We start from the raw sequence: 25,189 nt of genomic DNA, 5'->3' as shown, positions 1-25,189 counted from the left end.
CGTCAACACAATGCAGATTAATGGATGGATTCAAATAAATGGACCTGATTCTTTACAAGTATGCATTCTTCCATATAAAAGCAAAACAGTGAGTCTCTACTGGAGTTTCTTCATTCAACCTTTTTGTTTTCAGGTAGGTAGTGGAGGCATTGGACTAAATGGCCTGAGTGCTCGTTACGGGCATGGTGTTTTGGTTTGAAATGATCTAATATGGGAGGTGAATTTGGTTTAAATAGGAGGCCCAACACCTCTTGCTCACAACCCTTCCTCCACACAACCTGCTTAGATCATATGTTTACAAAGAATACAGTAGGAAATAGGAGAAAACTCTGAAATGGCTGGATATGAGTGAAATGCGAGTCATTTTAAAAAGGACAAGAGCAGAGCTCAGAGCTAATGAGGGGGGGGGGGTTGCAACATTCTTAAGCAAAGGGATCACATCTGTATATAGTTTTACTTCTGCATGATCAAATCCCAGAGCTGCATATGGACACCACAAGCTTCAGATACACAATGTATGTATGTAAAACAATGTTGCGATTGTTTGAGTGTGCTGCAATCTTACAAAATCACATTGGCTCAAGTCCTCATTTAATGGCATGGGGGGCGTTATTTTAAAAAAAATGTTTGAAGATATTTAATCTGAGAGTGAGAGGAAATTTGACCTTTGGAATATTTAAGTTGCAGCCATAAGAATTGTACACTAGGAAGTAAGTTCAGTTGAGCTCAGTGGGTCTTGTTCCTTTCTGCATTAAACATGTCTGCAATGGGGTGCAAGGCTTGCACCATTTTGTTGTGTTGACAGAATCAGCAAAATGTTGCAGCTAGTAGTGTTCTGTGCTCTGGGGCAGAGAAACAATGAGTGAAAAAATCAGCCTTCTTTTCTGAGAACCAGATGTTGGCGTTGAACGACAAGGGAGCATCTGTCTTCATCATACACAACTTCTAAGGTTTCCTGGGTCGTCTGACTTCCCACAGTTGGAGCCAGTGTACTAGATTCAGTGCAGACCTATTACCTGAACCAGTAAAAGAGTTTCTATACATAGGTACAAACTGCAATACCGGGATGGACAGTTGCTGGCCTGCAAGCTGGATCTAGCTCTTGAAACACACCCTTGTGCAAATTAATTGAAACAAAGCATGTTTTCTATCTTACTCGTAATCCTGTACTCAAAACAAACACAAAAAGTCAGTTGATCGTTATGGTGTCGGAAGCCTGCAGCCAATAGAAGGAATGATGCACTCACCACAATATATTGAGGTTCTAAGAAGGAGAGTTATTCCAGAGCTGGAAAAGAAGTATCCTGATGGTACTGGGATATTGCAGCAGGACCTAGCCCCCTGTCACACATCAAAAGTGGTGAAGGAATTCATGACAGAGCAGCAAATACAGGTACTTGATTGGCCAGGGAATTTCCCGGATGTAAATCCCATTGAGAATTTGTGGGCTATATGCAAAAGTCGCCTCCGTGCTGTAGACTATGGAGAAGCTCGTTCAGGCGCTGGTTCAAGTGTGGTCCAGGGATCTGAAAATCCACAGTGACTGTTTGAAACTAGTAGACTCCATGCCAAACCATGTTCAAATGCTGCGTAAAAATAGAGGAGGTCATATGTACATATATGTGAGTTTTGTACATGTGTATGTGAGTTTTGTACTACTAAATTCATTTTTTGTTTCAATTAATTTGCACAAGGGTGTAGCTTCCACCAGTGACCCTATCAATTTCCAGACAATCAAAAAACAACAACAACAAGCCAGTGTTACTCACAGTTTCAATTGAGAAGAAAAGAAGCAATGAGGCCCCACTTGGGATTTTATATAAATGCTGTCTTGTTGCTACTTTGCGAACATTCTGAATTGCAAAGAATCACTGCTAACCCTCAAGGGGTGTTTCAGGAAGCATGGCCTTTCCTCAGCTTGACAGCACCTGCCATCCAAACCCATGTGCCTCTGCAGGTCTTATTGCTAGGTAGGGATGGACAGAACAATATATTTCTGGTCTCTGCTGCCACTTTCACATGTGGTTACTCATGAGGGTGTCCCATGCCATGTCCACATTAATCTGCAGGGTTTTAAAAAAAAGCTGTACTAAAAATAATCACATTTAAATAACTTTTTTGGAACGTATTTTCTCTTAAAATTCCCATTTGCTGCATAATTTATCTCAAAATATGCATTGTTAAATGCATGTCAATACAGTGGTACCTTGGTACTCGAACGGCTTGGCTCCCGAACGCCGCAAACCGTGGGGGTTCCGGTTTGTGAACGTTTTTCAGAAGCTGAATGTCTGACGCGGCTTCCGCGGCTTCCGATTGAGTGCAGGAAGCTCCTGCAGCCAATCGGAAGCTGCGCCTGGGTTTCCGAATGGTTTCAGGAGTTGACTAAGTTCGAGAACCAAGGTACCACTGTACTTTTTTTGAACCAAGAACTGTGCTGCAACATTTGGAAAGGTGTGGGAGTGTGGCGGATGGCTGTGTTCTGATCCACAAATCAGTGTAGGAGGTGAGGAACAGGTCATCTCATGTTGAAAGATATACAAAAAATTTTCAAGCACCCCGATTACTAGTCGGTCTTTATTGTAGAGTTTTTGAACCTATAGTATCCCATGAGAATACAGAATTTGGCCAAACCCCCAGTTTGGAATATGTAGCTGCTGGTGGGTCAAAGAACCACAGTTAAAACTAATGATGTGATTTATGTTCAGTATTCTTTTAAAAAGTGCAGCGGAACTAATAGACTCAGCTGAGGTATATGCCACATCAACAATATTTTGTTCTGATTCATTGTGGCCAATTTCATTGGGATTTTCATTTTAAAACTGTGCTCAGTTAAACTGTTGCTAATACAGTACCAGAGTAGTCATTATGGTTGTTTGCTAGAAAAAAGGAGAGAGGGGTGGTGAAATCTGTTGAGGAGCCAATATGTTTGAATTGACATATATACAGTATAACAAATCCTTAATCAATCTAAACAAAATAACAAAGTTCCTTCCAGTAGCACCTTAGAGACCAACTAAGTTTGTCATTGGTATGAGCCTTCGTGTGCATGCACACTTCTTCAGATACACTAAAACAGAAGTCACCAGACCCTTATATATAGTGAGAGGGTGGGGAGGGGTATTACTCAGAAGAGTGGTGGGAATGGGTGATTGATTGTAACTTAGTCTGTTACTTGTAGTAATGCCATGTTGTTTTTTACAAGTTCTCTTTGGGATATCATGGTACATTCCAAATCAGTCCTCTTTCATATTAATAGGCTGCGAAGACTGCCTCTCTCTAAACTTTTATTACAGTGTCAATATATTATTTGTTCTTAGAAAATGGTTTGCAGCCTGATCTTATGCCTGTTTGCTCAGACCTATATGGAGTTCAATGAGACTTACTTCCAAATAAGTGGATAAGTTTTCAGCTCGTAGCTGGTCCTTGAGTGAGAGCTTATACAACAAATGTTTACGGGGTTTGTTTGTTTTTCTAATTATATACCGATATAGATGGAAGGAAGGCCTTGAGGGAGTCAACTCAGAAGCATAAATTTTAATCTACCCAGAGTGCCAAAACTGCATCAAAATTCCCAAACACTAGTATTTGAGGTTTTGAAATGGGTTGCATTTAGATCCTAACCTGCCATGAATCGGGGAGGTGAAACAGACCAGAAGCCAAATTCAGAAAATTAAATTTAAATAAACAATATATTGAAGTGCCAGCAGATGATCAGAACTGAGTGGGTGGGTAGAAGCATTGCTCAAGGTTTGTGCCACCTTCTACTGCTTCTTCCTATGTGTACCAATTGATTCTGTTCTGTTTATGCATCCCAACCCTCATGCATCCCAACCCAGCTGTCATGTGCATCTTAAGGACAGTTTATACATACATGCATGCATGCATGCTTGCCATTCGATAACTTCATATCAAGAGGTGACTTCTGCATGTGAATGGACTGCCACAGATCTGTTGTTGTAGAAAGAACTTTAATACTTTCTCATAGCAAAATGCAGTACTTTCAGTGGAGTCAACATGTGTGTCATAATACTATGTACACTGAGTGCAAATGAATCAACTGTTGTTGTGTGCATTTGTGAGCCAGGCCTTGGATGGATCAGGAAGTGGAAACTGCATTGACTAGCTGTATTAATGATGCTGTGAAGCTGGAGGCCAATTCCTTGCTCCTCCCTTGTATTTCAGGCACACTAAGCCTCCTTCCTCTGTTTCCATTTGATCTTTCCCTGTTTTCACTGCTGGGTTAAGAGTGATAACTGAAGCCAAGCTTGCCCATCTTTCTTAGTTTTTGTAAACCTTATGGAAGACCGTTCAAGCTTCCCCTCAGATTTTGGTAGGCTAAGCAGGAAAAGTATCTAAATCCTTGGTGGAAATATTTGTACAAGGCAGCATGGAAGCTCATATTTTATGTTTCAGTACTCTCAGGAAGGCCTATGTATGCTGAAATTTGCAGCATGCATAAGTTAAGTGGCTCAATCAGATTCACATTCTTTCTTTTTCTTCTCAAAATGTGTGTACAGGGCTCCGAAGCCCCGGCTATTGGAAATCTCCTTGAGCAACTTACTGAGCATTGGCTTCTGAGATTGTATAACCCACACCCATATCTTCGCAGGACTAGAGAATGGCTTTGTTAGCTGAAGCTGAGATTCTCAGGGAGCTGAATTTTGTACTCCCATTACCACATTCTGTAGCTTTTCTGCAGTCTAGCAGAATCACGGCATACACCCTAATCTACACATGTTGATGTATCCCATGCTCCCTGACACTTCCTCATGGTGATATGATACACTCTGGATGTCTTCTCCTGATAAAGTGGAGGTTCTCCTGCACCAAAAACAACAGCTACACCCAAAGGAATGGCTGACAGTGGTGAAGAAACTCCATGTCACTTGAAATTCTTGATTGACTTTCAGTGCTGTATATAATATCCTCATTATCTGGATCAGTCAGGTAAGCACGTACACTGGTCCTAAGAGTTTGAAGTCATTTGGCCATGGAGACATGGTGGTAGACCTGCTTGTTTGTCACCACCCTAATTTAACAGAATCCCTTGAACACAGGTAATATTAGGAAGCTCTCTGCTCAGGTTGATAGAGGATATGGCTCGCACCAGTTTCATTGAGCGCTGTAGGTTAACAATGGCTTTTCTTCACAGTATGCACCACACCACTAACATAGATCGCTAGGCGCTTTAGGCGACACCTTACTGGGGGGCAGGGCAGGGCAGGGTGCAGTTGTCTGCTTGTCTGTTTGGCAATTAACCATTCACATGCTTCTTTTTGTTGTAACATGCACTTCCTCTCTTGTTTCCATTCAAGCTTTGTACAGCATGGAAATTAATGTGGAGAAAGACAAACAGACAGGAGAGACCAAGATTCTCTCTACGTCCCCCATTGGCCCAGAGGCTGCCCTTCAAAGAGGAATCAAAGTCTATGACGATGGTACCAAAGTAGTCTATGAGATGCACTCTGCGGGTGCGGTGGTAGAAAACGGAGTGCACAAGTTGAGCTCAAAGGATGTAGACGAACTCATTCAGAAGGCTGGACAATCAAGCGTAAAAGGAGGGACTGTGTCGATAATGGACGGAAACCTCAGCCATATGAAGGAACAGATGCTTTTCAAAGAGGCCAAACTAGAGATGGTGCACAAATCCAGCAAAAGGCATTCCGAGAACCCACGACACCAAGCAAAACTCACTGGGGATGAAGTCCCAGAAGCCACCGCAGATCACCCTGTAACAATGATATTTATGGGTTACCAAAACATTGATGATGAAGATGAGACAAAAAAGGTGCTGGGCTATGATGAGACAATCAAAGCCGAACTGGTCCTCATCGACGAAGACGACGAAAAGTCGCTACGTGAGAAGACTGTGACGGATGTCTCAACCATGGATGGAAATGCTGCGGAGTTGGTTTCTGGGAGGCCCTTATCGGACACAACTGAGCCCTCCTCACCAGAGGGGAAGGAGGAAAGTCTACCAATGGAAAAACTCCCAGGTACAGAAAAGAAAAAGCGCTGTCAATGCTGTATTGTCATGTGACCACCTCTTCCTTTCTTCTTCTTCTTCCGAGCAGCTTGTGCTCCATCACTCCCTTAGACCTCACTGTATTTTTCTAACTGCAATACTGTGAACTGGAAGTGACTGCCTCCATTGCCTTGCAGTTGGGTTTCTCTGGTTTTTCTAGTTCTTTAAGGGAGATGAATTGTGAAATTGTGATTTCTCACCTAATGCACTGTTTTAGGATTATTTTTTAAAAGGGTGAGACAGAAACGGAAAGTGGACACACACAAAATCACTTTCGTATTTGAAACAGATCTTATCTATATCTATATATCTATATAAATATATAATATATGAATATGCATCGATGGTTGTGTGTGAATATGCATATTTATATATTGCATATATTTATGGAACTTATAAATGTATATTAAGAACTTTACTTTATATATCTAGCAGGTATGATCAGCCTCCAAGGATTTTGCAGGACTCTTTTAAGTTTCACATACATGTGAGCCTTAAACTGCATTTTAATGTGAGTGTGTGTTTTCTTAAAAAAACAAAAAAAACCACAAACAAATAGGTTTTATTTTTTACTGGGGCAAGGGGAGAGCACATGGTCATGCTAGCATTTTGATATTACAACATTTGGACTCTTCCTTCCCCAAACAGCTTCACAACCTTTGTTTTGTTCTGGTAGTTTTTCAGCAAGACTTGCCCCATAAAACCTCCAACATAACCACTGGGGCTTGTGCTTAGCGGGTAGGTCACAAACAAGTGAGTTTGACTCAGCAAAGCACTGCTCCTGTGCAACCTCCATTCATTTCCATGGGGCTTGCAATGGGGTTGTGTGCCAGCTTCACTGCTATGAATTAATGTTCCACAGTAGCTACAGAGCTGTAGCTACTCCTTGGGCTCCTCAGAAGAGTGTTCAATGTAGGTGGTATCATTGGCTTCAATGGGACTTGTGTGTGTACAGCTGTGTGACTGGCCAAAGCAGCATCCAACAATTTTGTGCCATCCAGGTGTTTTGGACCACAACCCCCATCAGCCTCAACCAGGACCACAGCTAATGGGGCTTGTAGTCCAAACCATCTTGAAGGACACCGGGTTGGCAAAAGCTGGCAGGCCTGGAGTATATTTTACGACAACAGAAACACAACATGGTTCACGCCAACAAACGCAGCTGACAGTGAAATTGAATTCTTTTTCTGCCTAGCAAATTGAGAGTGATGGTTTTGGGCTTGGGTTTTGGCCTTCCCTAAATCTTCCAGGTTACAGTATTACAGTATTGTGCACCTGTTCCAGCTCTGTACCTTCAGACGGAAGTAGGCATGTTGCGGGTGACAGGTCCATGACTGAAGTGCAGGCACTGATTTCAGTGACTTGCCTTTTGGTAACAGTGCCTCCATTATTTTTTTAATTTTTAATTTTTGTGGCCTGTGGAACCCTGGTATGTGAAAGATTCGTTTGCAGTTGACTTGAGGATATGATAATGGTTGCATGGTTTGATCACTGTTCCTACCAAAAGCAGTTAGGAAAGTTGCAGTTTTCCCTAAGGAGAGAAAAGGCCCAGTTCTCAAGTTATTAGATAAGTTTCATCCAGAGTATGTTATCAAGTTTGTCCCAGAAAAGGGGAAGAGCAAAATGAGGAAGCTGATGCCTTCAGATTGGAGCAAGCTCTGCTTTTGTGTTCATGTAGCCTCAGAGCATTCATAGAGTTTTTCTTCAGGAAGAAATTAGAGTAGACCAAATTGAGGTGCTGTTTTTTTGTATCACTGGAACGGTTTTCAATAACATTGCACTTCAACGGCTGGCGACCAAGAGGAGGCAATTAGGGACCCATTCACCCAAGGTGACTCATAGTCCTCCTTGTTTTCCAAAAGTTCAGCAAAATAGCCTTTCACTCTCTCATTTCATCATGAAGGAATGCTCTGTGAGTCATAAAGGTCGCAGCATAACAGAGGGTCCTTTCCCACTTTGTCTCATTGGGCAAAGTCAGACATTATTTTCCCTTAGGATAGCCGCTGAGGGGAGATTGACAAGACTGGTTCTTGAGTTCACATGCTCCTTTTATGTTACTTTCTCGCTGTGAGGAAAAGTGAAGAAAAAACGGAAGATCCCATGATTGCTTGTCTGTGAGTTCTCTTCTGACCTTAAAAGATGCTACCCTCTAAATCCAGAGGATCTGATCTCTTAAGCTTATAATACACCCCACATTCAAGCAACAGTGGGATCTCCTGTTTGGTCACTTATGTTTCCCACAGCGAATTAAATGGCGGAGCCATGGAGAATGTGTGAGGCCTTCTGCCACTCCCTCCTTGAAGGCATTTGAGCTGGCCCATTGTTTCAAACAAGTATCTCGCGATCAATTATGATGATGATTATCATCAATGAACCTGTGGTGAACTTACACATGTACCGATACAGCTTTTTTTTTTCTATCTGCACTGTTGTAGAACTCCCTTTCGGAGCCCATTGGGGTTGTACGGTGGTAAGAATTTCAGAATTGCTCATTTAAGCCCATGACTCCCGGTGGCAATTTCTGACTAATGCAAGTGATAGGTGTCCTCTTCAAGGCACCCTTATGTGAAAAGACAGCCTGTTGATGAAGTCTCAGACTGGAAGGAGGCACAAATGAAGCCACTGTAGTAATTTGAGACTGATGGGAAACAACAGATCTATACCCTGGCTACAGCAACCTTGCTTAGGCTTTGTATCCCACTGGCTATTTTTCCAGTGGATATATTTCTGGTTGAGAGCTACATGTGTGACACTCAAATTAGAAACACTATTTTCTAGAGGCATTAAAATGATTTCAACCAAGGAGGAATTTCATTTTTTAGAACAGCGGCAAAGCCAGCATCTGAGGTTGTTTCTCACAATGTACCTGTTCTCTCTCTCTCTCTCTCTCTCTCTCTCTCTCTCTCTCTCTCTCTCTCTCTCTCTCTCTCTCTCTCTCTCTCTCGTGCTGCTTTCACTGTATTAACTATTAGCTTTAAACATTGTGTTGAATGATGTTTCCACTCTTAACTCTTTTCTTTCTGTGCCATGCATGGTAACTTTCATGTTGGGAATACCAAACGGCCACAGCAGGATTTGCAAGATTATATCATATCCTGGTCTTAAACACATTTACTTGGTAGTATGTTGCCCTTGATTTCAATGGAACATGCTCCCACATAAGTGTGCATTGGATCACAGCCTTAAAAAGAGTAGATTATCTCTTCGAAGGATGGTCTCTCTCATGCAGTTATTTTATTTTCTGTCAAGGGGGGTATGGTGATTTCAAAACCAATGTTGAATATCCATTCAACATTATAAACAATACAACAAATACAATAAAATAAACTTACAGAGGTGCAAAGAGATTAAGCAAGTTTTCCAGCTGATCCCTGCATTTCTAATGGATAACAGCATCCATCTACTTAAAAACAAATTATTAATATTAATATTATTCCCTCTATTTTTGGTTTGTTAGGTTACGTGTGGCATAGCCCATAATTTCCCACACAGCGTCCATCTGGTCTCTTCCATACCCCTGCAATTCCATTTTTTGCCAGTTCCAAACAAATTCAATGCCCCTTTTAGCTTCAGTGTCCTTGACGTAGCCCAGTTAGTGAACTGAAGGATTCTGTGGTATATTATGTCTCGCATGGCAAAAGGGAGATAAAAATGGTAACCATTTGCAGCTCCAACTTGCATAGGTAGCATTGGGAAATGTTATTATTAGGTTTAGGTACTTTTGTTTTCAAGTTGCATAGTTATGGAAAAGGTTTAGGGATAACACCAAGTTCATTCATTTAGCATCAAAATGCTTCAGATGACATTGTTATAAGATATAAGGGCACAGCAAAGTTTAACCCTTAATGGTTAGAAAGAGAGCACAAAAGCTCTCTTGATACAGAGAGCTATTTCCCTTGATACAGAAAACTGATTTTCACTCATTGTTAAGCCCTGAGAAGTCAGCTTCTTGGGCTTCTTCATGTATGCCAAGTCAATGTTAAACCAGGAAAACAATGATCATTTTCATGGAGTCATCTACAATGGCTTCTTTAAAATATATCAGAGACTAGTTTCCTATCAAGCACAACCTACAGTAGACATGATTCACCTAAGCACACCTGAACTGCATTCAAACCAACAGATGGGTCTTGAGCTCTATGGATTTACCCCTGCTGGCTTCTCAAAGAGTATTAGCGCATCCCCTCAGATCCAAGCCAAGTTAGTTGAACTTGGGTCCCATTGTTCAAAGGGAAATCAGCTCGAAAAACTTAGTCTTGCTTCCAAGCCATAATATCTGATCAACTCTGCAGCCCAAAATAGTCGTGTTTACATGAGTGAATATATCGGCTGCACCCCAAACTTTCAACAGGGTCCAATGCACGCATGATCAGAGGCCATCCCATTCAGTTGTACATCAGGCAATGCTCTTTGTATACATCTGGAGAATTTACCCATATGAAAATGAATGAAGCATAGCAAAAATGTAAGTTGCTTTGGGCTGGAACTAACAAATTAAATAAATAACAATAATAACAATATTAACTGAATCATCTAGATTTGGGCATGCATATTGTTTTAGAATCTGGAACACAGGTGGCGGTTCGAATCCCCACAACGGGGTGAGCTACCATTGCTCGGTCCCAGCTCCTGCCAACCTAGCAGTTTGAAAGCACGTCAAAGTGCAAGTAGATAAATAGGTACCACTACAGTGGGAAGGTAAATGGCGTTTCCGTGTGCTGCTCTGGTTCACCAGAAGCGGCTTAGTCATGCTGGCCACATGACCTGGAAGCTGTACGCTGGCTCCCTCGGCCAATAGTGTGAGATGAGCGCCGCAACCCCAAAGTCGGTCACAACTGGACCTAATGGTGAGGGGTCCCTTTACCTTTACCTATTGTTCTAGAATAACTGAGTTTCAAGGTGGAGGGGGAGTGTTTTTAAGGGAGGGATCATATAGCTCAGTCGTAGATCACCTGGTTGGCATGGCAAAGGGTCTGGCATCTTCAGGTAAGGACAGGGAAGAAATGAAGGAGAGCTGCCAGTCAGAGCAGACAATACCAGGCTAGAAATAGACTAATGCTCTGATGTGGTATAAGACAGATTCCTATGTTGCTAAACTAATTCTATTTCATTTTTTCCCCATCCACAATTCTTCTATGCTGGAAAGAGGATAGACCTGGAAAGTAACAGTTAAAAAAACAAAGAGCCTAGACAGTGTAAGAACGAGAGAGAGATTTCCGGCTGAGTTTCCCTGGTGCTTGTTATCACTTAGATTCACATTTGTGCCATTTTTACAACTTCAGTGGCTTCCCTCAAAGTATCTTGAGAACTGCAGACTGGGAAGGGGGCTGACAATTCCTTTTCAATCTCTCGTGCCTCTCGCAGAACTGCAGTTCTCAGTTGCAAGTCTGTAAGGTAGATACACCCTTAGAGCGCCTAGATGTTCTTTCAATGATTGCTTGTTTGCAATTCCAGCACAGAAAAAACACGTTTATTTAAGTAACTGTAGGCAGAAAGGATTAGCTTCATGACTGGGTGGCACGATTAATATTTTCGCCTTAACTTTTGTAAATAAAATTTAAAAATACAACAAGGGAGGAAAATCTTCTCAACGTGTTTTCCTAGAATAAAAAACAACAAGTAACCTGTACATTTTTTCTATATTTTGTATTTTCAAAGTTTCTACAAGTTCACCTAAGTTTTCTTGAGGATTCCCCTGTCCCCATCCTGGCAAAAATCACTACATCCTTATCTGATTATTATTTTTTAAAGAAAGAGGTGTAGAACAGAACAGCATCCCCTTACAGTTAAAGGAGTATCAATACAGAAAGAAAAGAATTACAGGGTTGTTTTTCTCTTTTGGTTTCCTGTGGCTGATGTACTGTATAGTATATGTTTACATTACTCCTCCAGTTTGCCTTTGTGATATTATCTAAATGAATGACAAAAACTAGGTATGATGTGCCATTGGACAAAATGCCTTAGCACGCTCTTCTTTCTCATTCTCTCCCGGAGACCTCCAGCAATGCAGGCTGCGCCCCAAAGCTGTATGAACACAACATTCGCTTTTAGTCTCCTATTCGATCCAAAAAAAAAGGGCATGATGTATCTCTCGGAGACATAACTAATATGGCACGGTCTGCAAATCTGGGGCCCCTACCTGTGTTTCTCATAGTGTTGTTCTGACTTTAACTGCATCCTATATGGCCTCACAAGTCGCTCCTCTCAGCTGCATGTTGGGGCATTGCAGAATTCTGGGGGAGGGGAGGTAGGCTATACAACAGATTGGTCCTTATTCCAGCCAAGTCAACAGGGAAAACATGGACAAATTGTGACTCAAGCATAGAAGTGCTTTGGCACGATCATTTATCATTTTTTTAAAGGGTCTTTTCATTTATAGATCATTGATAGAAAACAAGACAGCAGCCCATTGGGGCCTTGAATAGTGCATCCGGCAGTTCTGGATGCAGAGGGAATTGCATGATTGTTTGTGTCCCCTTCACAACAGAGGTTTAGGATTACCTGCTAGCAGTGGTGTAGTCATGACACACACACACACACCCATCAGCAACCCAGGAGAGTCCACAGCCATGTCCTCAAGGAAAGTCTAAAAATGCAGGCAGCAACTGAGGTGATCAGGAGCGTCTCCACCCCCATCGTTTTGCCCGGACACTGAGGTCCAGCGCAGAGGGCCTTCTGGCGGTTCCCTCGTTGCGAGAAGCCAAGTTGCAGGGAACCAGGCAGAGGGCCTTCTCGGTAGTGGCACCCGCCCTGTGGAACACCCTCCCATCAGATGTCAAAGAGAAAAACAGCTACCAGATTTTTAGAAGACATCTGAAGGCAGCCCTATTTAGGGAGGCTTTTAATCTTTAATCGATTATTTTATTCTTCTGTTGGAAGCTGCCCAGAGTGGCTGAGGAAACCCAGCCAGATGGGCGGGGTATAAATAATAAATTATATGTGTGTGTGTGTACACACACACACACACACACAGTGGTACCTCAGTTTACGAACTTCACCCGTTCCAGAAGTCCGTTCTTAAACCGAAACCGTTCTTAAACCGAGGCGCGCTTTCCCTAATGAGGCCTCCCACTGCCAGTGCCTTTCCACCGTTTCGGATTCCGTTCTTAGACCAAGGTAAAGTTCTCAAACCAAGACACTACTTTCGGTTTTGCGGAGTTTGTAAACCAAATCGTTCTTAAACCAGACTGTTCTTTCAACTTGTTAGACAAGTTAAACAAAAGATCTTCAGCTAGCTGAATAGCAACAGTCAGCTTTGAATTAGAAAGGCAAGCAACCTTTCAAAGAAGTGTGACCATTTAAACTACTAGTATGAAGCAGGAATCCCATCAAAGAAAGGTGACAACATACCCAGCCTCTTCTTCACTGTTTCCCTCGTTCTCTTCCTTCCTCTATGCTAATCTGCAACTAACTCAGAAGTTTCATTATCTGTCTGTCAATTATTCTGGCAGATGGCAGCATTGTTTCTGCTCTGGAAAAAAAATGTACTGGAACTACATTCCTCTGTGTTCCCCCTTCCACTGCACTACTTCATGTTAAGAAAATAGTATAAACAATGCAAAGTTTAAAGTTAGTGGAGGTTCAAGCAGTGAAGACATTACTTACTACTAAATGCTGGACACTGCTGTTTTTCGATGAAAGTTCAACGCTTTCAGGTGTTCGCCTTTCCTTGAAATCTGACACTTAAATTTTATTTTTACACAATAAATAAATGTCAGGACTGCTATGAATAGGCTGTGTCCTGAAGCGCGATACAAATAATTCTGTTTGATGAGCTCCAAGAATACAGCCCAATAAAAAAATCACAGGTCACGGTCTGGCACCAAACAGGCAGCAGATCTATACAGTAACAGCAAACTCAATTCTCTAAACGTGGGTCCCTTTGTATCCAAAACGATATCATCCATGCATAAGAAGACGATACCAGCAGGCTTGAAACCTTTGAGTTCAGTCTAGAGACAGCTGGGTGCTACTGGATGTGATTTTGAATCAATTGGCAAGAATCTCATGCAATTCCCCTCTTCTAGATTGTTTCAGGGTTCCTTTGCAGTCTGGTTTGTGCAGTCAGGATTGTGCCATCTTTGGCTACAATTATCTGCCCTCCTGAGAGCAGGCTCTGCCAAAGTCAGTAAGACATTACAGTACATGTAGGAGTAAACACATACTGTATAGGATTGCAATGTTCCACCTAACATCTCACGCAGCATAATGTGTAGAACCACTCTTAACTTTCAACGGACTATGCTCCCTCTCTCTCCCCACCTATCACATCACACACCTATCAAATTTGCACTTTCCAAAGCAATAGGGAAACCAAAACGGAGCTTCAAAATCCACACTTAGCCAAACTTTGCTTTCACCAACCAAACAGTGCTTGCGAAGTGCATACATTAGAGAGAAATCAATGTATTGGTGAACATAACACGGTGAAATGCATTAGGTTATTAAAAAATGCTTGAAAAAATATGTACATTAGTCAAAATTGCATGCAAAAATGTGTACATTAGGAGAAATTTGCACTTAAATGCTGATGAATTTTCATGCAGATTTTCTTTAAAAAACAAAACAAAACCACAAATTGCTGCAAAATGTGAAAAACTTAAATTTAAAGCTGGAAATAAGAGAAACTGAGATAACCAAAATTGACATAAACTTCCATCCCTAATACACACATCTTAATTCATAAATATTATTGAGCATGTTGCAAAATATCTCACTGCTATAAATAACCAATCTTATTTATGCATAATATCCACCTGTTTTATAATAAGACTTTTCCAAGTCTACTGAGAGAGAACTCCTGCACGCCAATAAAAAATGGGATCCATTTAAATTATATTCTGAAAAGAGAATCTTCTGCAAATCAAGCTTTTCAGATTAACTGAATTCCAAAGGAGGCTTTTCAAACAGCAATTCGTTAAGCCTTTCCAGGTTAGCAAAATATGCTGATCTAAAGTATCTTGACTTTAAAACACTAGAGCCCAATCCTGCCAAAGTTCAGCACTTCAAAGACCCATTGATGATGGCAAAATCGGTGCAATTTTAAAGTTGGGTTGGATTGAACTCACAATTCATTTAAAATACAGAAACCTCCTTTCAGATGCCCTTCAGACAACTTAGCATCCTTATAACATTCATTTTGTAAGATAGCGTACCTAGAGTGCAGCAATAGCTGGTTAACTGATGTAACTTTAAGCACATGAGCTATCCCCGCTAATAAGCAAATAACATATAGCACAATCCTAAACATGTTTGCTCACAAGTCCTGTTTGTGGGAATATTCAGGGAGGCAAGAGAAGATATATTGTTTATTAATATAGCTAGAAGTTCCTTTACTTAGCAGAGTTTTACATTTCCCTTATAAACGCACAGCAGATAGCTGGTTGCAGGCTTGTGTAAGCCTCTCACTATCATACAATTCAGTACTGAATTGTATGTTCCTGCTAAATTTCCTTGTAATCCCTATTAAAAAGAATAAACATGCCACAATCTTGTTTACAGTCTAGTGGTACCTTGGTTTAAATACACAATTGGTTCCGGAAGTCTGTACTTAACCTGAAGCGAACTTTCCCATTGAATGTATTGGAAAGTGGATTAATCCGTTCCAGACGGTCCGCGTACATAAACTGAAGCATACTTTGCCTGAAGCGAACTTTCCCATTGAAAGTAATGGAAAGTGGATTAATCCGTTCCAGATGGGTCCGCGGAGTACTCAAACCGAAGCATACTTAACCCGAGGTATGAGTGTAATTGGTTCTGGAAGTCCGTATTTAACCTGAAGCGTACTTAACCTGAAGCGAACTTTCCCATTGAAAGTAATGGAAAGTGGATTAATCCATTCCAGACGGGTCCACGGAGTACTTAAACTGAAAATGCTCAAACCGAAGCATACTTAAACCGAGGTATGACTGTATATAAAAGAAGTTTACTCACATCATCAGTTCACAGTTGGATCCCTGAAGGCAGACTTGGTTACAAAGTATATACACTTGGATCTACCCCATATGGGAGGATAATCCCAGTGACTGCAGACTGGCAGTCACTGCAGTTCACACGACGAAAGGAAGATGGGAAAAGAGCCTTGCCCTTTTGTTTCCTGGGCAGGTAAGGTCACACCCACCTCTAGTCACATGCAAGAGCAGGCATCCCCAAACTTCGGCCCTCCAGATGTTTTGGACTACAATTCCCATCATCCCTGACCACTGGTCCTGTTAGCTAGGGATCATGGGAGTTGAAGGCCAAAACATCTGGAGGGCTGCAGTTTGGGGATCCCTGTGCAAGAGGAAGGATGCTCCAGGCCAGGAGGAAACAGGAAGCTTTCGACTGGCTGGACCAAACATTCGCTGGCATGTCTTCTCTAGGAAAACAAGGAATGTTGTACTTGACTGCTACTTATGTATCACATCCCACACTGTTGAGTTCAGTGAGGCATACTCCCAAGCAAGTACACATGGGAATGTAGTCTTCAGCACATAGCTAGGCATTTATGGGATCGAAATTACATCAGGATCAAGCATTATATTCAGTTTGCATGTCTTCTCCCCCCTCCCCCTGAAAAACGTATCAGTTTGCAATGGCCTGACTGACAGCTTGATTCACAATCCAGTTAAGCCAAGCCATCTTTGGAAAAGTCCTCTGTGCATAAACAAACACAAGGCTTCAACTTCTGCCCTCCCCAACTGATAGGGTGGCAAGTTACATACCCTCCAACACCAGAGTGAGGCAGATTGGGACACAACCTCAATGGAGGCCACACACACCCTCTCGCTCCAGCCCCGTCTCTGTCGCTCATGCCCCGCCCCCCCTCTGGGCTCCCTCCCTCGCACCTTCGCCTGCCACTGCTGCAACCTCCCCTGCCGCTGCTGCCATACTTTTGGAAGCGGAGACCGGCTTCTAGAAGTACATTGGCTGGAAAGATGCAGTGGAAAGTGGAATAAGAGTGGGCAGCACATGGGGGAAAGGTAAGTTGGGTTCTGGTTTTTTTGTTGTAACAGTGCAGGACCCAAAAAAAGGCACGTCTTTTGGTCCCATGCTCTAGTGTGGCCAGAGCAAGGGAGCCAAAATGGGACATCCAGAATTGGAATTGGAAGCCAACACAGCTTCTGTAAATTCTTTAAGTGTCCCACTTAAAACGGGATAGTTGCATAGTATGCAGTTATGCATCACTGGAAAAGTGGGCAAAAGATGGCAGGTTTTGTATAAAATTTTGCATCTGCTAATTTATACATGTATATATGCAAATATAGAAATAACTACTGCCATGTAAACAAAAACATAACATTGCTTCCCAGAGCACACCCCCAAGTAAGTATGCATAGACTTGCTGCCGACCACTGCATTTTTGTTCATAAGTCAGTCCCACTGAATTCAAGTGTTTAGCTTGGGAATCTGTGGTTCTCCAGATGTTGCTGGACTCCAACTCCCATTAGCCCCGGTCAGTCTAGCCAGTGTTCAAGGATGATGGGAGTTGTAGTTCAGACACATCTGAAGAACCTCATGTTTCCCTTCCCGGGTTTAACCAAGTCCTCCAGTTCAGTTTCCCAGATGTTCTGGACTATAATTCTCATTAGCTATACACCAGCCAACACAACTGAGGTTGTACATACTGTATAGGCCACGGCAAGAGACAAATCCATTTAAAAACGGTTTTTCCTTTTCATCAGCAAGTACAAAGCCAGGTCAGAAGAAGGGCAAACACCTAACCTTTAAAAGATTTTCTGTGTGCCATAAAGATTTGAAATTATTTTTATTTTTACAAAGAGGGGCTCAAGAAAATGTTGTGTGAGATACAGTTTTCTGGTGAATGTAGAGTATGGGTGAGATTTTTCCTTTTTTTACACACACACATACTTTCTGTGTGAGCAAAGGTTTAAAAGATCCCATTTTGCAGAGGAGAGAAAGAACGACAATAAACTGCTGTGCTAACTACTGGATTAGAATTGCTGAAAATAGCTGCTGTCCTTTGTAACCTGAAGTGTACTTTTTGAGACTGTATATGCTTTTTTTGTTTTGTTTTCTTCAGATAAATAATAATAATCAAAGACAGACAGACAAAAATAAAAAGAGATTTCAGAACACTGCCAGCAACAGCCATGCTGTATCTGTGGCTACTTTCTGGGTTTGGGTTTTTTTTTTTCTTCCCTTCTCTCTGTATAGTATTACAAGTAAATAAAACTGCCTTTTCACTGCACCTATTTCTGTGTCTTTGTCCTCTTTTTACTCTGTAATTCTCACTCCTCCGGATGCTCTATAATAATCTCCCGACAGTTTTGCATCCAAACATTTCTTCACCCCACTCACTAAAATATCAAAGTACTAACTTGCATTTCTCCCACCCAACTTGCATTTCTGCTGCTGCTCTATTTCTACTCATCTGGAGCCACGCTCAATGCTCTCACGCCTAATTAACCCATCACCGGATTTGGTACTCTTGCAATCTTTCCCCCCTCCCCAATCCCTTCCCCAGGGATGCTCTGCATAACACACTCTATGCGGTTCCTCTTGCCACAGTGATGATGCCCTGGAAGTGGGATGGAGAGCAGAGGAGAGTGAGCATGAGCAGTCAGAACAGCAAAAGGGAGGAGTGCGTCAGGGATCCGACCCCCCCCCAAAAAAAATAATCCTGCATTTTTATTTTACTTTATGGTGTGCACCTGAGATTTGTGAAGTGTACATCTAAAAAGAGAAAAATAATAATGTGACAAACAGGAATTTGAAGACTTGCATATCACAGAGGTGTACTTTCCAAATTTGGAAGACGGCTGCAGTTTCCATTGAGGATACACCCAACAGCAAACTTGAATTTGTTGTTGTGTAAAGTGAGGACTGCCCCTCAAATACCAAGTAAGACTACCATATATTCTGGCGTATAAGATGACTCGGCGTGTAAGACGACCCCCAACTTTTCCAGTTAAAATATAGAGTTTGGGATATACTCGCCGTATAAGAAATACGACCCCGACTTTTGAGAAGATTTTCCTGGGTTAAAAAGTAGTCTTATACGCAGAAATATACAGTACTTGAGGTGCTTCCAGGTGGGGCCTGGATTTGCAAATGGATTCCCGAGACATTGGAGATGGCTCTCATTGGCAACCAAATTGGGTTGTTGTTTTTTACAGAATTTTCATTGGAAAGCATACATTTGGATTAAATATGGGGGGTATCGACTGGCGTTTTTATGCCAGTGAGGTATTGCGGATGCCAGGAGGCACAGGTGGCGCTGTGGTCTAAACCACTGAGCCACTTGGGCTTGCCTATCAGAAGGTCAGTGGCTTGAATCCCCGCAACAAGGTGAGCTCCCGTTGCTCTGTCCCAGCTCCTGCCAACCTAGCAGTTTGAAAGCACACCAGTGCAAGTAGATAAATAGGCACCACTGTGGTGGGAAGTTAAACGGCGTTTCCATGCCCTCTGGCTTCCATCACGGTGTTCTGTTGCACCAGAAGCAGTTTAGACAAGCTGGCCACATGACCCGGAAAGCTGTCTGTGGACAAACGCCGGCTCCCTCGGCCTGAAAGCGAGATGAGCACCGGGACCCCATAGTCACCCTTGACCAGACTTAACTGTCCAGGAGTCCCTTTACCTTTACCTTATTACAGATGCTACAAAATGCTGGCATGTGTGAAGAGCACTGGTCCTGTAATAAACACCCATTTGGAAGCACCCTTATTCCAAAAATGAAGAGATGGTTATGAACATAAGAATTGCCCTGGTGGATGAGGTATTTCAAGCATAGCGTTCTCATTCAAAGAGTCACCAGCTTAGATATCTCTTGGAAAAGAAACCATCACGAGGCTGGTTGTGATCCTGATATGGATTAGGAAGAAAGGTTTAACGCTTGCCCCTCACCATTTTCTTGTTGCAGATCATCCTTGAAGCTATTTGCTGCAAAGAAGATTTACAGCACATGTGCAAATAGCCCTTTCTTGGGACCGTGTACACACTGTGCCTTTAAAGCACATTCAAATAACATTTTCCCTCAAAGAATTATGGGCACTGTGTTTAGTTAAGGGTTGCTGGGGAATGTGCTTCAAATGTGCTTTAAAAGTACAGTGTGTGTGCGCGCACACAAGTGATGTGTAATTTTTGGTGGTGCAAGAGGGAAAGGGTTAACCCCATCTTCCCACTCACATCAGAGTGAATCAAAAACAGCTGCAGAAAAAGTGAGCAACAGCAACAACAAAAAGGCAGCTGCACAAATAGAATTGGTTCCAAATGTGTTTGGAGAAAACTCTTTAATCAAAAAATATATATTAATGCTTCATGTCAAAAAAACTCCTTGGGATGCATTTTCCCCTCGAGTTCACCTAAGTGAGCTAACTGTCATCTGTGCAGCCATCATTTTTGGTTCCTGGCATCTCCCCTTTGCACACCCACACCCAATCAGCCCCCCTTCAGCTGCTTTTTCACACTTAACATAACACATAGTTGGGCTGAAGATTTTTGGTATAAACTAGGAATAACTTACTGAAACCTTAGATCTGGCTGAGGAAGAGCCCATGGCCCCCCAAACCAACACACACACACACACCTCCTTTCTCCAGATTTGGCTTGCTGGGTCACAAGCTATAAAGCAGAAGTAGCCAACATCATGCCTTCCAGATGTTGGACTCCATTTCCCATCAGTCACCATGGCCTATGGTTCGGTGATGGGAGTTGTGGCCCAGCAACAACTGGAAGGTGTTATATTAGCCCCCCCTGCTCTAAACCCAAATGTGTAAAGAGTGCAAAGAGAAATTTTTTTCTTATCACTTTTGTTTAAATTTACACCTTGCTCCAAAGGAACCCAGATTAGCAAACATGTTAGTGCTAAAACAATAAACCTCAAACTTCTATAAAGAGTTAAAAGCTCCTAAAAACAATCACCTACTGTCAAAACTAATAATATCAGGGTTACCAGGGTCTTTCTGTCATCAAATGCCTGGATAGATTTTTAAAAAAAAGTTTTTAAATTCCACCTTCAAGTTAATTCTGAGGGAGACTGATGCACCTTGCCAGGGAGAATGATGAGTCAGCTATTTTGCAAAATATATTTCAAAGGAGAAAATTAAAAAAGGAAGTTGATAACAGCTGGATTTTTTAAAAATGCACTAGCTGAAGTTATGCATCCCACCTATAATTCTAATTCCCGGCAAAAGATTTGGGGCATAATATTGAATATGATGCGTGGTTGAAATTATGGAATCAAACTTTAAGATTTACAGCATGTACTGCCTTGAAAGAAAATGTATATAAGATGATGTACAGATGGTATTTAACTCCAGTTAAATTAGCTAAAATGTATAGAATGAGTGATAAAAGTTGCTGGAAATGTAAAGAGAAAGATGGTGAATTTTATCATATGTGGTGGACATGCGAAAAAGTTAAAAGATTTTGGGAAAGTTTATATAACGAATTGAAAAAGATGTTTAGATATACCTTCCCAAAAAAACCAGAAGCATTTTTGTTAGGAATAATAGGAGGAGAGATTAGAAAAGAAGATCAAACACTGTTTATGTATGCAACAACCGCGGCTAGGACTTTGTTAGCCCAAAAATGGAAATTACAGGAATTACCTACAATTGTGGAGTGGCAGATAAAAATGATGGACTATGCTGAACTTGCTAGATTGACATGCAAGATTCGTGACCAGGGGGAGACAAGGTTTCAAAAGGACTGGAGTAAATATGTGGACTATATGGAGAAAAACTGTAGATCATTAAAAACTCTCGCAGGATTAAAATAAACCTTACGAATTGACCAATATGTTAAAAAAGGAACTGCAAAAAAGGGAATTAACAAGAAACCCGCATGAAGGGAGGGGGGGAAGTCATAGCTCGGCGGAGCAAGGTAAAAGATGTGAATATAAGATTTTGTATAAAAGATTGGTTTTGTTAATTTGTTGAATTTGGAAAATTGGAATAAAATGTATTTTTAAAAAAAAATATATAATTCTAATTCCCACAACAAGCAAATTTAACAGTACAGCACATGTAATTCTGAGTTTATAATCTACTTGATCCAGCACAAGGGGATTTGACTCAATGGAGGGTACACACTTCAAACTAACACCAAAGTAAAGAGAAGCAGTCATGTTCTTTGCATATACGTGTCCGGCTTGGCAGAAATATAGTTTAGATTGATCTTCAGACCAAGATGGCATTCCCGTTGCTCAGGCTGCTTGCAATAGCTGAGATGCCCCTTGTATGTTCAGTGGCTCCTTGGAGGACAATATGTGTGGTCTACCCACAGAAGACAACGGAAGGTAAGATGGAAGAGAAACAAATGCCACATGCAGTCCCCTTGTTGAAAAAAGAGGAATACCGTATTTTCCCATGTATAAGACGATGCCTTTTTGCAACAACAACAAAAGTCAAAAATTGGGGTCATCTTAGACACGGATGGTGAATGCACAGGGGTAAAAAATAAAAATAAAAACCCACTACGTACCTCCCCGCGGCTGCCATGAAGAAGCTGCCAAAACCAGTTCTGCCAAACTTTTAAAAGCGGGCAGCTGGGGGGATTTTTTCATTTTTATTTTTTAGCAAATGTCTGCGTTGGATCACGCGATTGGCAATGTGACTGGGGCTTGCAGCATGTGCCCGTTCATCCATTTGCCCCAAAAAAGCTCAACAACTCTCCACCTCTGTTGCCGCCCTTCCGGATTTTCACTTCTAGAGATATGGCAACCCTAAAATATTGATTTCTTAATTCTGGGTTAAAAGGGGGGTTCCGTCTTATGCATGGGGGCGTCTTATACACCGAAAAATATGGTATATCAACCAAACTGAGGGTGAATTTATACATTCAGAAGAGTCAAGTGGTCAAGCTTTGGCCAGACTGTTCCACACAATTTGGCCAGACTGTTCCATTAAGGCTACACTATGGGACCCAAATTCAAGGCTGTACGCTGCACAGCTCAGCCTATCCCCAATCACCCCTTCCCCCCCCCAAAAAAAGCCCCCTGTGCTATGGCAGGAAACAGCAGTGATGCTCTAGGAAGGAAAATGCTGGGTTGCAGCCAAGCCACCAGCTGCCCACGGTCTTAATTTAAACCATTCCTCAAAGAGCAAGAGTGGCAGCAATCTCAGCCAATCAGCTAATTAAGTTATCATGGAGGGGTGTTGACCATCTCAGCACTTCCCCTTGCATGGTGTGGTTGCAAATAGGCTTGCTGGCCCTGGAGAGAGATCTTTGCGACCAAGATGGCAAGCAAAAGGTAAGGGGGGGGGAGCCGGCAAGTAACAGCAGAGAAAAGAGTGGGGCACCTGGCAGCACCTCTGCAGATAGCCATATAATTTTAAGGACTTTCCTTGCAGACCAACGGCATTGAGAATACAGCATGGAGATACAGTAATGAATTTCTAAGTTTGATGACTGAGGAGAGAGTCATAAAAATGGATGTCAGCAGCCACAAGCCAATAAAAAGTTCATGTATATTTTATTGCAACATGTTTTAATGCTGTTGGGGATTTTGAAGAGGGAGAGCATTGTTTCTATAATAGATATAATGCAGTCAGGTGTCACTTCTCAAAATACATCCCATAACAGTGAAGGACAGCTTACATAAATGCTCGAAGAGGGTAAAGTAGAATTGATCTCTAACTGAGGGAGGCAGAAGTGTGTTCCAAAGTATTCAATATGAAAGGTTTGCTCCGAGACCTAGGGGGTTTCTGCTACTCATTTCACAATATTTCCAAGAGGACAGCAACGGAGGCAGGATAATTTCATTTATAAACATAGTCCTTTCAATCTGAGTTGATCCAGAGTCTAAACTACCATGCAGAGTAACCCTATGCATGTTGACTCCAAAGTAAACCCCACTCTGCACCCTGGGGCTTGCACCTAGGAAAGTGGACATAGGATTGCAGCCTCAGGAAATGAGCCTCAGAGCATTCTATATGGTGTTTTTATCATTATGCTGCATAAATTATGTTCTTAATGTTGTATACCACCCGGGGATCTTTGGACAAAAGGTGGTATATAAATCGAAGTAATCCGTGCTATTTTTCTAGACGAGGAGTTGCCAGAACTCGCCATGAATTTCTCCCCTTGTGGGAAAATTTAAATGCCTGCCGTACCAGTGAGTCTGTTTTCACTGTTGGCAGTCCTTTCAGTACTGTTGCTGCTGCCGGGCAAATGGGTCCTATCGTGACAGGACCCTGGGCTTTCATGGCAGCACATCATTGTGGGGAAGGTAGGATTTTGGCTGTGTTGGGGGCTGCAGTGCTCATATCAGGCCTTCAAAAAATAAAGGGGTTTGGAGGCCCAATGTCACTAGTGTTGGCCCCTATCAAGGTCTGTGGAATGGGTAGCAAGGCCAGAGGCTGATCCAGGGGGAACAGGGAACAATTTGTGGGGTTTTGTGCCTCCCTCGGAGTCCGAGCTGGACAGGAGCACCTGGCGGGTTCCAGGGCCGCAGGGTTTGCTCAGGTATTCTGCATGCTAGTGCCAAATCCGGTTCCCCATTTTAATTCAACATCTGAGGCTGTGCCCATGTTGCCCTTAAAAAAGAAAGAAAGAAAGAAAGAAAGCTGAACATAGTTGGGGTATACATGCAAAAATTGTCCCCACTGTCAGCAGCCCCTGCAATGTATAGGCCCATCATTGATGAAGACCATAGGTCTAGCATGGCATGGCATTTCCAGACAGACATGGGATGAAACCCTGAAAAGTGACTTTTAATCATTGTCAACGACACTGAGCTAGATGGAGCGATGGTCGGACTCGGCCTAAGTCGCTTCCTGTGTTCTTATGGCACATACATGCAACTCTTGTCATCACACGGCAGTCATTTTGCTAGTCACCTAATCCGCTTGGTCTGTTCTGTAGTTGCTGAAAGAAGAAAAATAGATCTTCTGTGCATGGGATCTCATTGCTATAACGCGCCAACACATAATGGCCTTGAAATAAAAGGAAGCAACCGTTATCGTGGCCCTTTGTGGCCACTTGATGAACTGAAGAGGCAGGTTTTCAAAAGATACTCAGCACCATGAATGCAGGGATCCTTTCAGAGGGTGTTTTCAAGCCACAGAAATACTTCAAAAGGGTTTCCCTGCCAACTTCTCTTTCTTTTCTTTTCCTCTGCTTGCAACGCCTTCGGAAAGAATAAGGAACTCTATAGTGTGCAGATTATCTCAATTGCTGTTGTCAGTAGCTCTCACCGGAGCAACAGCTGCAATCAATATC

General features: G+C 42.2%; 1 protein-coding gene across 4 annotated transcripts in view; it reads left to right on the top strand.

Moving 5' to 3' along the window:
- Nucleotides 1-25,189, top strand: part of PALM2AKAP2 (PALM2 and AKAP2 fusion) — a 232,062-nt gene that overhangs the window by 99,714 nt on the left and 107,159 nt on the right. For 3 of the 4 annotated variants that reach the window (XM_035097032.2, XM_035097034.2, XM_035097033.2), the window contains exon 7: nucleotides 5,316-5,996. The exons of the other annotated variant lie outside the window; for it this stretch is intronic. In XM_035097032.2, the coding sequence (XP_034952923.2) occupies nucleotides 5,316-5,996 (681 nt within the window). The remainder of the gene's footprint in view (nucleotides 1-5,315; nucleotides 5,997-25,189) is intronic. 4 annotated transcript variants of the gene reach the window in all.

Source organism: Zootoca vivipara, chromosome 16 (assembly GCF_963506605.1).
Source record: "Zootoca vivipara chromosome 16, rZooViv1.1, whole genome shotgun sequence".
NCBI classification, from domain to species: domain Eukaryota; kingdom Metazoa; phylum Chordata; class Lepidosauria; order Squamata; family Lacertidae; genus Zootoca; species Zootoca vivipara.
This window is presented reverse-complemented; position numbering and strand designations above follow the sequence as displayed.